General features: G+C 42.2%; 1 protein-coding gene across 1 annotated transcript; it reads left to right on the plus strand.

Annotated features, from left to right (window-relative positions):
* The first annotated feature begins 866 nt into the window (after nt 1–866).
* ddx4 (DEAD (Asp-Glu-Ala-Asp) box polypeptide 4) lies at nt 867–13381 on the plus strand. The gene is given in 25 exon segments (XM_031578197.2): nt 867–963; nt 1842–1874; nt 1981–2014; nt 2267–2323; nt 2419–2478; nt 3090–3134; nt 3887–3913; nt 4014–4067; nt 4688–4732; nt 4976–5002; nt 5230–5295; nt 5390–5425; nt 5544–5579; nt 7129–7170; nt 7264–7406; nt 8662–8814; nt 8963–9117; nt 9628–9757; nt 9926–10092; nt 10431–10576; nt 11161–11201; nt 11203–11266; nt 11723–11991; nt 12390–12497; nt 12755–13381. Coding segments are annotated over 24 exon segments (2004 nt in total). The 5' UTR covers nt 867–963; nt 1842–1853; the 3' UTR covers nt 12833–13381.
* Nucleotides 13382–13534: the final 153 nt, after the last annotated feature.

A 13534-nucleotide genomic window follows, 5' to 3' on the forward strand; every position in this document is an offset into this window, starting at 1 on the left:
CATTGTGAAGCAGTTTTGTGGTTGCCGGTTACAGGGTTCTAACTCAAGACTAAACCAATTTAAAAATGTTAACCCCAAAAGATTGGGGAAATAGGGCCCAAGTCATAATAAAATACCGGAGTTCTCCTTTAACAGCCTTTATTAGTAGATCTATGTATAGTTTGATACCACTGTCTAACCTGGAGGTTTTATACTTTTTTCACTTTTCACTATGAATCAGTGTTCCTCTGATTGGGAGGGTTGTCATGAACTTATTTGGAATGATTCTGCTTATATCTTGCTTCAGTGATTCAGTTTTGCAAAAGGATGTTGATATTTCAGATCAACAGCCAATCAAATTACACCCTCACTTCTGTGCTCCTGTTGATTGGCTGTGATTGTTTATGACTTGGTCCGAACCAATATGTTTGTTTCCCATTTACAAAGCAATGACTACGAATACCAGAGTTTTTTTTTTTGGGACAACCATTGAATGGACAGTGGATTGTGAAGAGAATTTCATGATTTGACAAAAAGCGTATGGGAATTAGAATTGCAGACTTTAAGCTGTGTCCATAAATCAATAATATGTGCCTTGTTAAATAGGATTTACATATTCCTGAAGTCAATGTAAATTGACAAGAACATAAGGGACGAACAGTGGTGTGAGATGATAGGTCTAGTTGATGGTTGATAGGCTGTGAAAAATCCTCAGGTCAGGCATGCTTCAGAATATTAAAACAACAAGAATATTATTATTATTATTATTAATTTTTTTCGATACCTCTCGCCTACACAGTTCTTAATTGTATATTTAATCCATAAAAAAATATGATTAATATATATGACCTTTGAACCTACTTGCGTTAATCAATTTCCCGCCATGTCGTTGGATTTCACCGCGTGACTTTAGTTAAGTCCTTCTCTTCACTGGATCGCAGCGCTGGTAGTGGCAACGGCAGGAGACCCTCAAGAAATTTACGGGCAAGTTTGACAGGAAAATGTATGTTCACCACGATGTTCGATAAAAACGACTTATTAAACACATATCCCTGTGTACAGCAGTACACAAATGCAATAACTGGCAGTACTGAATGTTAAATAACATGTTCTACAAACGTGGAAAATGAATGTGGTGCCTCACTGACATGCAGTGTACCACATGGTTAGCCTGAATTGAGCAAACTCATGTTAGCTAATGACTAGCTAATGGAATTTGGTTACTTAACCTTATAGATAAGTAGCCAACAAATATATCGAAGTTGAATTACATGGTGTAGGATTATTCTAACCGACTTAGCCGTAATTTGCATTGAATAGGTAAAGTTGAATTAGTAGTCTATGGACCATAGTTTTATGTGCCAGGTTAAATTATGTCCGGGCTACACTTCATTAAACATAGAACGTGTGCATCCAACAGGCTAGCCTTTTATTTATTTCAGTTAAAACATCTATTAACATTATTCAATTCAATGCTTGGTAAATTGGTAAAAAAAACTATTAACTTGTTTGCCTGGTAAAGGAAATGGACAATGCTTTCGAACATAATGTGGTATGCAAATCCATCCCTTACTGGCATTGTGTAGCTGTTTCCTGAGGTCGATGTTAACGAAGTAAATTGCAAATTGCTGCAATTTAGAAGTACTGAGACTTTGAAATTAAGTTGGAATCGCTCTTGAACTAAGGTTGACTTACTTGGTGCTAGTGTCGAACATTAGATTCATTTTATGAACATGGAATTTGGTTATATGGATAGCGCTAGTTTCTAGACCGTGTTAGAGAATGGCATGCGCTATTTGTCACAGTGGTTATACTCTGCACTGTCTAATGTTGGTTGCCGTCTTTCAATTTCTCTCTGTTAGTGATTTGCAAAAATGGATGACTGGGAAGAAAAGGTAAAACATAAGTTCTTGTGCTGGTTTTAAGTTCAAGGTACATTCTTTTTTTAATGTTAAAAGCCTCAAACAACCTGTAAACGAGTCTTTTTATTTTTATTTTCAGGATGCAGGCGCTACTAGCACTACCTCAAGTTTTGGTGAGCCCCTCCCCTCCTTGTTTTAAAACCTACTGTAAGATATATTAGTTTACTTTGGTTGTCACAATCTAATGACAGCTAGCTTGGATGCTTGAGTGGGGATTTAATCAACATTAAAAAACATTTCTTAGTGTGAATATTTGCAACTGGTATGAATGTAAATGCTGTTGCATGTTAATATTGAGTGTTTATCTGGGAAACGGGGATGAATTATGAATGGTAAGTGGCGTCATGTTTTATTTTGTCATTTAGCCAGTGGAGGAAACTCGTGGAACAGTGGAGGGCAGAAAAACAGCTTCTCCAAAAACGGTACGTGTATTTCATCCATGACTCGTTTATTTATTTATTTATTTATTGAGTGAGTGAGTGATGTATAACACTAACAAATTATTTGTGGTCTCTAGACAATGAGGGAAGTTCTTGGAACAGTGGAGGAGGATTTGGGGAAAGAGGTGGAAGCAGAGGTGAATACTTGACAATAAAAACATTACAGTAATCTTGGAGTGTTCTTGCACCTGTGAGCGCAGTGAGTCACTCCTGAGTACTTTAGTCATGTGTATGCATATATGATCACTCAAAGTGCAAACCAAAGTGTGTGTGTCAACACAGAACAAAAAGTGAACCAAGGCATTCATTACAAGAAAACAAACACAGTGCAGCAAACACGGTGCAGCTTCATAGATGGCCTTCAGTCTTCTATTCCATATATAATAATTTTTTGACCCGTTAACTAGACGTGAGCTTGACGCAGCGATTGGGTCTCAATGTGGACACTGGGGCACATATTAATACTATGTGTAAATGTAATCAGGCTAAAATCATATCAAGATATAATCTCGGTGTGGGACTCATTTTCTTTATGGGACAATTACCTTTATGAAATATGGTAGGTATATTACCACCACTTATCTAAGAGACCTATAAGGCCCATTTGACAATTAAAATGGAAATGTACTGACCAGGGGTGCCTTTCTTGAATGTGTTGAATTATATTTTGTTTTGGCTACCATGAGTGTTGCAGAACAGCCATCTTTTGGGAATTTTATCCAATTTGACTCTGTGTTTTCCTTGTTAGGCCGTGGCGGAGGAGGAGGCGGATTCAGCCGTTCATTTTCCTCAGGTCCAGTGTGAACATCCTGTGAAGTAGCATATCTTAAAATGTTTTGTGAAAAGTTGAATGGTCCATCTGTAATGTTATCTCTTCAGGTACCAAATGTAGTTTAATGTTTTGTGTCTACTTGCTTAGAAGGCCAGTTAAGAATTCTTCAATGAAAGATATTATTGGATGTCAAACCTGGGAGTGATAGCTCTGGTACTGATAGAGTTGCCAGTAAAATAGCTGTGTGTGTGTCCGTCCATCCATCCCCCTCCCCCAGTAAAATAGCTGTGTGTGTGTCCCGACTTGTATACTGTATATACACTGGGTGTTTCAAGTGTCTTCAAGTGTCTCAAGCATTTACTACTTGTTAGAAGGGCTCCCTCCAAGTCGGGGTCCTTCAGAGGCTTGGCAAGACTCCTTAGCATTTGGAGAACAACAATAGAACAGTCTAGCGATTGTGCAGATGTGTGTTATTGAAAAGGGCCCACCTTCAAAATACGTCTTTCTTCTCTTTTATTTTTAAAGGCTTTGGTATATGTGCATATGATTGTGGGTGCTTGGTAGAATTTGAAGGATCCTAGACATTGGAATAGTCCTTTGGCCTTCGGTGACGTAGCATTGTTGAAATAGAGCTGTCGAGGATCCTTCCTTTGAGAAACACCCACTGTGTCTTCCTCTGACTGAGAGTCTGAGGCTAAATAAAGGAGCAGTAAACATGTAGGCAATTTAAAAATGTGAAACGGGATCTTTGAAGCTCTTCTTCTGTTTTACAGGAGGTGATGAAAACGGAAATAAGGAAGGTGTGTGGAGGATTGTTTGTTTCCTGCATGTTCTGTGTGGTTTTGATTGTGTGGTGCTTTTAAACTCTGGAAAGGTCTGATCTCTTAATGTCCAATGCAGATGGTGATGGCAGCTCCTGGAATGGTGGGGGCAGAGGGGGGTTTCGAGGCAGAGGCAAGTGTTATCATCTGACCAGCAGGAGTCTGAATAAGTCAATTTAATCTGCGTGTTGCCGTATTCATTATCTTTACCACACGCTTTGACATGGCTCCATGCGCAAAACAGTAGAATAAGAACGGGATTTATTAGAAACACGGTATAATTCAATGTACCGCGCTCACACTAAGTATTGGAAACAATTACAGTTAAAAATTGATGGTGAATGTAATTGCTTGATTACTATTTGAATGTGTTCAACCCAAAATAGCACACTGTGCTATGCTACGGCCCCTTGCAGGGTTGTGAATAATTCACGGTATTTGAAGTGTTTCAAATACATTCAACTAGTTTTCAGTTAGGAGTCCATTATTGATGCCGCCACTGGATGGTGCAAATTGACCTACAGGTTTTTTAGTCAATGGCTCTAGTTGTCCTCTGAATTTTAACCTAGTTTTGAGCTTTTGCATTGATTCTTAAAAGGTATTGGTACTATTTTATAATGGAAGAAATCATACAAGGATATAGTGAAAGTTATGAGTAGGTGGTCTTTTTAGCACAAAGGTATGATTGCTTGTCAAATATGTCCATACAGGTGATGCTTAAGTTGTGCAAACGGTCTGCATCTTGTTTTTCAGGTGGAGGAGGCTCAAGAGGAGGATTTAGAGATTCAAATAACTCTGGTATACAATCTTTACTTAAACTCTTTGGACAAAAATAAATAAATAAAGACAAGAATAGTGTAATCCCTCCATATGAATAGATGGAGGTTGTCAGTCATAGAAGTTCTTAGGCATGGCGGTGCTACTTGCATCCTCCAGTATGAATTGATCATTGTTAATAATAATAATTATAATTATAATATAATACATAATAATATTCACCGGAGTGAGTTTGTTTTTATTAAAGTGCTTCTTCTGTTGCAGATAACGCTGAAAATGGAAATGACGGTGGTAATTTACCCATTTTGAATTACTCTGAAAGTTTAGTCTTGGAACAGTTAAACATTTGTAGCACTCTTAAAGTAAATCTCGACAGAAGGGATACTTTTGTTGTAATGAGATGTTATTGATATGTTTGTTTATATATAATTTGTCTATGATAGTATGGTTTCTTGTGGATTTTGACCTTTGACCTGCACTGGATGGCACTGAGGTTTGTGAACTGAATCCATTTGCAGAATTCAGAAGTGACTTTGGAAGAGGAAGAGGACGTGGCAGAGGGGGCGGTGGTGGCTTCCGGCAAGGTAAACGGTCACAAGGATTGGTAACAGCGTTTCCTGTGAGCGAAAACCTAAATATCTGACTTTTGTGTGTGTTTGTTTGTTTGTGTGTCTTTAGAGGGAGGAGGTGAAGACGGATTCCAGGGGAGTGGAGGTACGTTGGGAAAAAGCATCAGTCACTGTACCAAGATGAGCAAGCTGCGGGAGTGTGCTCATCATCACTGCTAAATAGCACTTCGCTCTTCACTCATTCTTCATATATTCTTGTCCAGGTTTCATGGGAAGAGATGAGGAATTCGTTCCCAAAGGTGACTGCAGTGAACGCCCCAAATAGAATTCTAGGTAGAGGTAGAATGTGAGGTAGAATTCTGGGGGGGAGGGTTAGAATGTGAAAATGTGAAGAACGTTGGTGTTGTAATTTAAAAATGCCAATGACTTAAAAAAATAATAATAATAATACAAAATAATCATGGCTGGCGTGGCTGCATGCCCTTCCGTTCTGTAGAAATGAAGCCAAAATCAGGGTCTGTGCAGTACAGATGAGAGTCGAAGTCAGGTACTCCTATTGAGGTGTGGTAGGCCTGCCTGGTATTGTCATGACCAAATGCTCTTCATTAGGCCACTTGTGTCCAGAGAGCATAAATACTTGATAAATATGGATCTGTCTAGGAAGAACATTTCACATGAGCTGGAAATTCACTGACATTGATGTGACTAATGTAACCCATTCAACGTAGCTACTGGTGTGGAATGCTGTGGCAGGAGGCGTTCTGACCCGCTTAACGTCTAAACAGACACAGCTGTATCTCTAGGGGTTGGGCCAAAACTGCGATCGACTATCACCACATTTCTCTGGGGCATCTCTTGTCATGAACACTTCCAGATGTCAAACAATCTGAACTGCAGAAGTGAAATCCTGCTTGCGACTGGCCTACAGTTGGTCTAATTGAAATAGCTTAACGCAAATATTCTTGTTTAACCTCTTACATCACTTGAGCCACAGCCTACATAGGGTTATGATCAATGTGTTTGTCAAATTTGATATTACTGTTGTTTAATAAGGAACATTTAAGATTTGTCTGCCATTATAAGAAAGTGTAACATGACTTCATGTAGCCTACCTATACAGGTGAAGGTGTTCATGACCGATGTCCGAGATAAATTTGGTGATAATTGATCGCTTTTTTTGAACATTAAGCCATCGAGCTTTTCCTTTGCTTGTACTAGGCAGCAATGGAGAGGGCCGCGCTTAATATAACACAGGCCCAACTACCATATTCCTGGGATTTCAGTTGAACTTTTTTGATAAGAGATGGTGTGTTTGACATGTGAGATGTCAGACACATTTGGTGATTGATTGCTGTTTTGGAACATTAAGCCACTTTAAGCTTTCTCCTTATGGGTGTCAATGGAGAGGAAAACAACCAGTTTGAAATGTGGCTGGTTGTCTTTTGAGAGGGTTTTCAACTACATTTGAATCTGAAGTGTAAAACTGGACTGAGATTGCATAGGCCATCGTAGCTGTTATGGCTTGTTTGTTATTAACCTTAACCTTTAACTGTTGTGTACTGTCATGATTTTAGCATTTGTTGCATGATATACTAGTTAAATCACTAGAATTTGGGTGTGCTCCTTAAGCCCATAAACTTTTTAGTATGGTGTAAAAATGTGTTATTTAGAATGCCCGGTGTAGAATGTGTTCTTACAGCTGTTAACAAAAGACAAGGAGAGAGACTTAAGCAGCAGTAAACCGAGTATGAAATAAACGTTGGTAGTAGTTTGTGGCTTATGAAAAGAAATCTCTGTCTGCCCCTGATGACAAGTTTCAAACTTCTGTTGCTGTTTGTCACTCTGTAGGAAAAAGGGACAATGAAAGTGGAGGTGATGGAGAAAATGCCGGTGAGTTTGCAGCACATGATTGCTCAGGGGTCCAGTCATTATGGCTGCTCCTCTTCCCGTTGGTGTGGGTACTTAAAGACTTCTGTGCCACAGGTCCGAAGGTGATCTATGTTCCTCCCCCACCCCCGGAAGGGGACGATGCTGTCTTTGCTAAGTTCCAGACAGGCATTAATTTTGATAAGTATGATGACATCTTAGTGGATGTGAGTGGAAGCAACCCGCCGCCAGCCATCATGGTGAGTTTTTTTTTATTATTATTTTTTATTTTATAAATCTTTTGCATCAACTGTGTAAATGAGTTATTTAAATGTATTTGCATTTGGCACAAAGCTGCTTTGACTGTAACTGGAGCTTGTGCGGTTGCTCTCGTTTCGACTAAAACGAAATTTGTTTATTTTGTGGGCTGCTTGTGTTTTGTTGTACATTGGACCTGCTGTCGTTTTACATAAACATGAACATGAACCCCAGTGGCGTGCCACCAGGGCAGGCAGTGCTTGCCCATCTTAATAAATCTTGTGGTCGTTGCGCTGGCCTGCAATAATGACTCTGGAATGGAGGTCAAACTAGCTTTCCCAGCAGCTTGTTTAGTCCAATTGTGTGAGTGTATTTGACTTTCGATGACACGTACTTAAAGCGGGGCTTGTCATCCTGGTGGGTGATCAGCCTTTGTGTTGGATGTTTGCGCATTCATATTGTATATTGTACTGTATTTGTGTGTGTGTGTGTGTGTGTGCGCGCGCGCAAGCGTATTGTATATAGTACGGTATTGCTGACAACAATGGGAGACTTGCTAGGGTTAGATATTTGTATAGACCAACATGGTTACAACCGGCCATCTTAAGCTGACCTGGAATCAGTTATGATGCTGCCTGTGTTATACATATGCGCACGGGTTTGTGCAATAATACGTTTTCTCTTTTTGGTTTATGTACCGTAAAAGGAAGGCGTTAACTGGTGTAATAAATAATGTTATGATTTTCACTGGAAGTTTATTATGTTTATCACCACGGTCAAAAAACATTGTGACATGGAGGTTGGGTGTATGTTGAACAGCTTTAAGCAATCTCTTTGGCATTTACATTTTACATTTTAAGTGTCCTCACATAGAGATGCAGTGACTGCAAACACAGCAAGAGTTTTCTGTCCAACTTGAGCGGGATTGCTCTCTTCTTGGCTGGTATCTCTGACCCAAATCTCCCAAACTTATCAGTAACGATAGCTGTGCTACAGCGTCTGCTAATCAGCGACTAGGTTAGCGTCGGCGCTGCTTGCCTGTGAGGGAGTCCCAGCATGCCACTGCTTTACCCTGGTCTGAAATTGTACCCATAGTTGGTTTTGTGAAACTGATATTTATGAATCCTGTGTTTATAGCAGGGCTGAGTAGCAGATTTTATAGTCTTTCATTCTTTGAGTGATGTGGTGTTGCCTATTGTTTGTGGCTAAAGGAAGTGTGTCGTAAGAGTTCCTCATTTCCTGTGTGTCTCTCCTCAGACCTTTGTAGAAGCAAGCCTGTGCGAGTCGCTGAGCAAAAACATCAGCAAGTCAGGTTATGTGAAACCCACGCCAGTGCAGAAGTATGGCATCCCCATCATCATGGCAGGCAGGGACCTCATGGCCTGCGCCCAGACTGGATCAGGAAAAACCGTAAGCCCGCCTCTGTAGAGCCAGCCACAGGTTGTTTCTCTGCCATCTCTGGGAAAGAGATTAGGCCATAATACTAAGAGCTGATGTGACCTGTGTGTTTATCTGGCGGTTTGGAGTTTGGTAACCACATTGTCACTTCCTGCCGCAGGCTGCCTTCCTGTTGCCCATCCTGCAGACGCTGATGAGAGACGGGGTGGCAGCTAGCCAGTTCAGCGAGCAGCAGGAGCCTGAGGCCATCATCGTGGCCCCTACCCGAGAGCTCATCAATCAGATCTACCTGGAGGCGCGCAAGTTTGCCTACGGGTAGGAGCTTCCAAAGACCTGTGCGCTCATAATTCGCAACCTTTATGTAGATTGCGTGATGGCACTAAAGTGGAAGAGTGTGCTAATATTGGAAAGCAGAAGTTGGCCTTGCAGTGTTTGCTCACATAGTTTCTTTAGAAGTCAACCAGTGGGGCAACAGAAGCCAGTAGTTCATGAGTGAGGTCTGTAATCTCTTCTTACAAGCAGAAGTGGTCAGTGTGAGCAGATGAAGGGCCGATCAGATGGTACACCCTGGTGTTCCCTGCCCCCCTTTACTGTCAGGACTGATAGAAATCTCTTTCTGTGTGGTTATAATAGTTTAATCAGAATACATTTAGTCATTTAGCAGACGCTTTTATCCAAAGCGACGTACAAAGTAGAAAACAATCAAGCTACGAGCAATAGAGACCTAGTGTAACAATAAATACTACTTCACAAGAATACTAAGAGCACGGAAGTGTAAACTACTTTACAAGAATAAATGCGTGTTGTGGCCCTTGGGTTGTGCAGGACGTGTGTGCGCCCGGTGGTGGTGTATGGAGGGATCAGCACTGGATACACCATCAGGGAGGTCCTGAAGGGCTGCAACGTGCTCTGTGGAACTCCAGGAAGACTGCTGGACATCATCGGAAGAGGGAAGGTCAGACCTGCGCTCTGATTGCAACGATTGTAAACACATCTAAAGATTTAAGATAATGCGATTAGTGTGTGTGTATACATTGTAAGTCACACATATGTAAGTCGCTTTGGATAAAAGCGTCTGCTAAATGACTAAATGAACTCCACTGTGTGTGTGTGTGTGTGCCAGGTTGGATTGAGTAAATTGCGTTACCTGGTGCTGGACGAGGCGGACCGCATGCTGGACATGGGCTTTGAGCCGGACATGCGCAGGCTGGTGGGCTCTCCCGGGATGCCCCCGAAAGAGGAGAGGCAGACTCTGATGTTCAGCGCCACTTATCCGGAGGAGATCCAGAGGTCTGCACTGACTCCTGGGAAATACTTTCGTTTGTTTTGTTGGTTTTCTATGGTGCCTTGGGACAGTCATTCGTTACTGTGTGTGTGTGTGTGTGTGTGTGTGTGGGTGGGGTGTATTTTCTCTGGTGTGCATGCTGCGGTTGTGACATGCCTTTATTTAATTTGTGCTTGGGCTTGAAAGAGATCCACAGGGAAAAGAATGTGACCTGACCTCCCCATGCTGGGTCCAAATGTGTATTGGGATATTTGTTTATCAGGCAGGCTTACAGTTGCAGTGTGCAAGGCCTTGCTAGACTCATGGAGATAATGTGATTACGTTAACTTGTCTCTTGTCTCAGGCTGGCTGCAGACTTCCTGAAGGTGGATTACTTGTTTCTGGCTGTGGGTGTGGTTGGAGGAGCCTGTAGTGATGTCGAGCAGCTGATCATGGAGGTGAACCAGTTCTCCAAGAGGGACCAGCTGTTGGAGATACTGAAGACTACAGGTGGGGTTCCTTCTCACAGGTGTCTGAACACTACAGGTGGGGTTCCTTCTCACAGGTGTCTGAACACTACAGGTGGGGTTCCTTCTCACAGGTGTCTGAACACTACAGGTGGGGTTCCTTCTCACAGGTGTCTGAACACTACAGGTGGGGTTCCTTCTCACAGGTGTCTGAACACTACAGGTGGGGTTCCTTCTCACAGGTGTCTGAACACTACAGGTGGGGTTCCTTCTCACAGGTGTCTGAACACTACAGGTGGGGTTCCTTCTCACAGGTGTCTGAACACTACAGGTGGGGTTCCTTCTCACAGGTGTCTGAAACACTACAGGTGGGGTTCCTTCTCACAGGTGTCTGAACACTACAGGTGGGGTTCCTTCTCACAGGTGTCTGGGGTGGTTTGGCGCTGTCGCTGCAGAAATGAACTGAGTGCACATGTGAAGGAGGCATACGGCTGTACCTGTGTTTACACTTCTGTGTTTACACTTCTGTGTTTACACTTGTGTGTTTACACTTGTGTGTTCTCGGCGAAAGATGATTGGTGACTTGGGGAAATGTTTGGCTGCTGACTGATTCCTGTTTGACTCTAGGAAATGAGCGTACAATGGTGTTTGTGGAAACCAAACGCAAGGGCAGATTTCATCGCCACGTTTCTCTGTCAGGAGAAGTTGCCCACAACTAGCATCCATGGTGTGAGTGACAATACAATGCTATGATGAGGCGTTAGGGATATGGACCACTACAATACTACTGATGAGGCGTTAGGGAATATGGACACTACAATACTACTGATGAGGCGTTAGGGATATGGACACTACAATACTACTGATGAGGCGTTAGGGATATGGAACCTACCAATGTACTACTGGATGAGGCGTTAGGGATATGGAACTACCAATACTACTGTGATGCAGGCAATTGTTGCGTAACATTCTGCCATCTGGTAAATTAAAGCACAGAGTGGTAACAGGTAGGTAACGTAAGCCAAGAAGGTTACTATTAGTAACAGGTTTAGCATTTTTCACTGTGCCGTCTAAAGCTTCCTTTTCAGTTGTTTGGCAGTCCTCATTTATGACAGGATGAGTTGGATATTATCCAAAAACAAAAACGTGGGAAATTTTCAAATGTAAAGAATCTTGTGTTGCCACAGAGACCGTGAGCAGCGGGAGAGGGAGCAGGCTCTCTGTGACTTCCGCACTGGGAAGTGTCCTGTCCTGGTGGCCACGTCCGTCGCTGCCAGGGGCTTGGACATTGAGCATGTGCAACACGTGGTGAACTTTGACCTCCCCAACAACATCGATGAGTATGTGCATCGCATCGGGAGAACCGGTCGCTGTGGCAACACGGGTCGTGCCTTGACGTTTTTCGACCCAGAGGCAGACACCCCGCTAGCTCGGTCTCTGGTCAAAGTCCTTTCAGGGGTTAGTATGAGAGAATTATTACCATTTCCCCCAAGTTGTCTTGCTTCAAGGCCCAGTTGTATTGAGTGAAATTATGCTGTTCAATTTAGCTGTCTAATTGCCTTTTAGAAATATCCTCGTACAAGGATGTGGATACACACACACACACACACACACACACACACACATATCTAAATGGTTAGCTCAGTGTGGGGCTAGACCACAACCTGACTTAAATGAGTTCTTATTGAGGTCTGTGTTCAACATCCTGTTAAGGGGAGTTGTTGGTAACCATTGTCCTATTCAGAATGCGAAGGCTCTTATTTCTGGGCCGTGTGGCATCTGGAGCTTGACTGTTCCTAGCCGACGGAGTAGCCGTTTTCCCCAGGGGTCCAAATCATTTTTTGTGTTTTTCCCAGGCCCAACAGGAAGTGCCGGATTGGCTCGAGAAAGTAGCCTTTGGAGCACATGGGACCACTGGATTTAACCCGCGAGGCAATGTGTTTGCCTCAACAGACACGAGGAAGGTGAGATGGGAGCGTCTGCTCATGGAGAGGGTTGAGTCAGCATCAGGTCTCGGGCGTTAGATTGCCTACACTTGACCTCTCCTAGCGATGATGCGGTGTATCAGTTTTGTCAAGTAATGTTTGCTTGAGATGGAATAAAATCATTATGAGATGGGAATGTGGACCTAACCTCAAAGGTTTAAAAGGACTTTCAAAACATCTGAATTTGAAGAGCTGCTGAAACTTGCTCTGGTGGTTTTTTTTTTGTTTTTTTTCAGGGTGGTTCCTTCCAAACAGACAAGCAAGCGCCGTCAGCGGTGTCAAGCGCCGCAGCAGACGATGAGGAATGGGAGTGAAAGGAGACGACGTTTTTTTTTTTGTTTCATTTTGTTTGGTTGTTTTTTTTAATCAGCAGTTCTCCTTTTTTCGTTTTATGTTCAGTTTTTATTTGATTATTTTTTTATAAGAATTTTATTTAATGTTTACAAAAGTGTTAAAGTAGCTCGATTTAACTGGTGCAAAATGTTGCTATGCGGTTCAATTGAATGCAGGGTGTATTAATCATGAGGTATTTTGTATGATTGAATTATTTGGCACTTTTTGTCCGCACTGTGAAGAATGACGCTAACGTTTTTCTGTGTCACTTAATTAGTGTAGTGCGCATGGGTAGAGCCCATGGCAAGCTTGTAACACAAATGTAGCACCAAGAAAACACAGCTTTTGACCTGATGAATACTCCTTGCATTTAGGAACAAGCATGCCTACATTTTGTAACCAGACATGGTTTTGTTCTTTATCTCCTAATGCCGCTGAGTTGACAGTTGCGTTTTCCCTTTGATAGCCCGACTTGGGCCTCAGAAATGTGCAAAACCAGAGTGGGTACTGAATAAAAAGTGTCAGCTTTGTGTATGTGTGGTATAACATTTATTGTAGAGAACGGTTGGCGTTGGAGGTAGAGGTGTCAATAGTTCGGGTGTGGACGGGAAGAAACCGTAAAGGGTGGAAAGACGGGACTGCAAAATACTAATGCATGTATACAATTAAACTAAAGCAAATCG

This window comes from Clupea harengus, chromosome 12 (genome assembly GCF_900700415.2).
Source record: "Clupea harengus chromosome 12, Ch_v2.0.2, whole genome shotgun sequence".
NCBI classification, from domain to species: Eukaryota; Metazoa; Chordata; class Actinopteri; order Clupeiformes; family Clupeidae; genus Clupea; species Clupea harengus.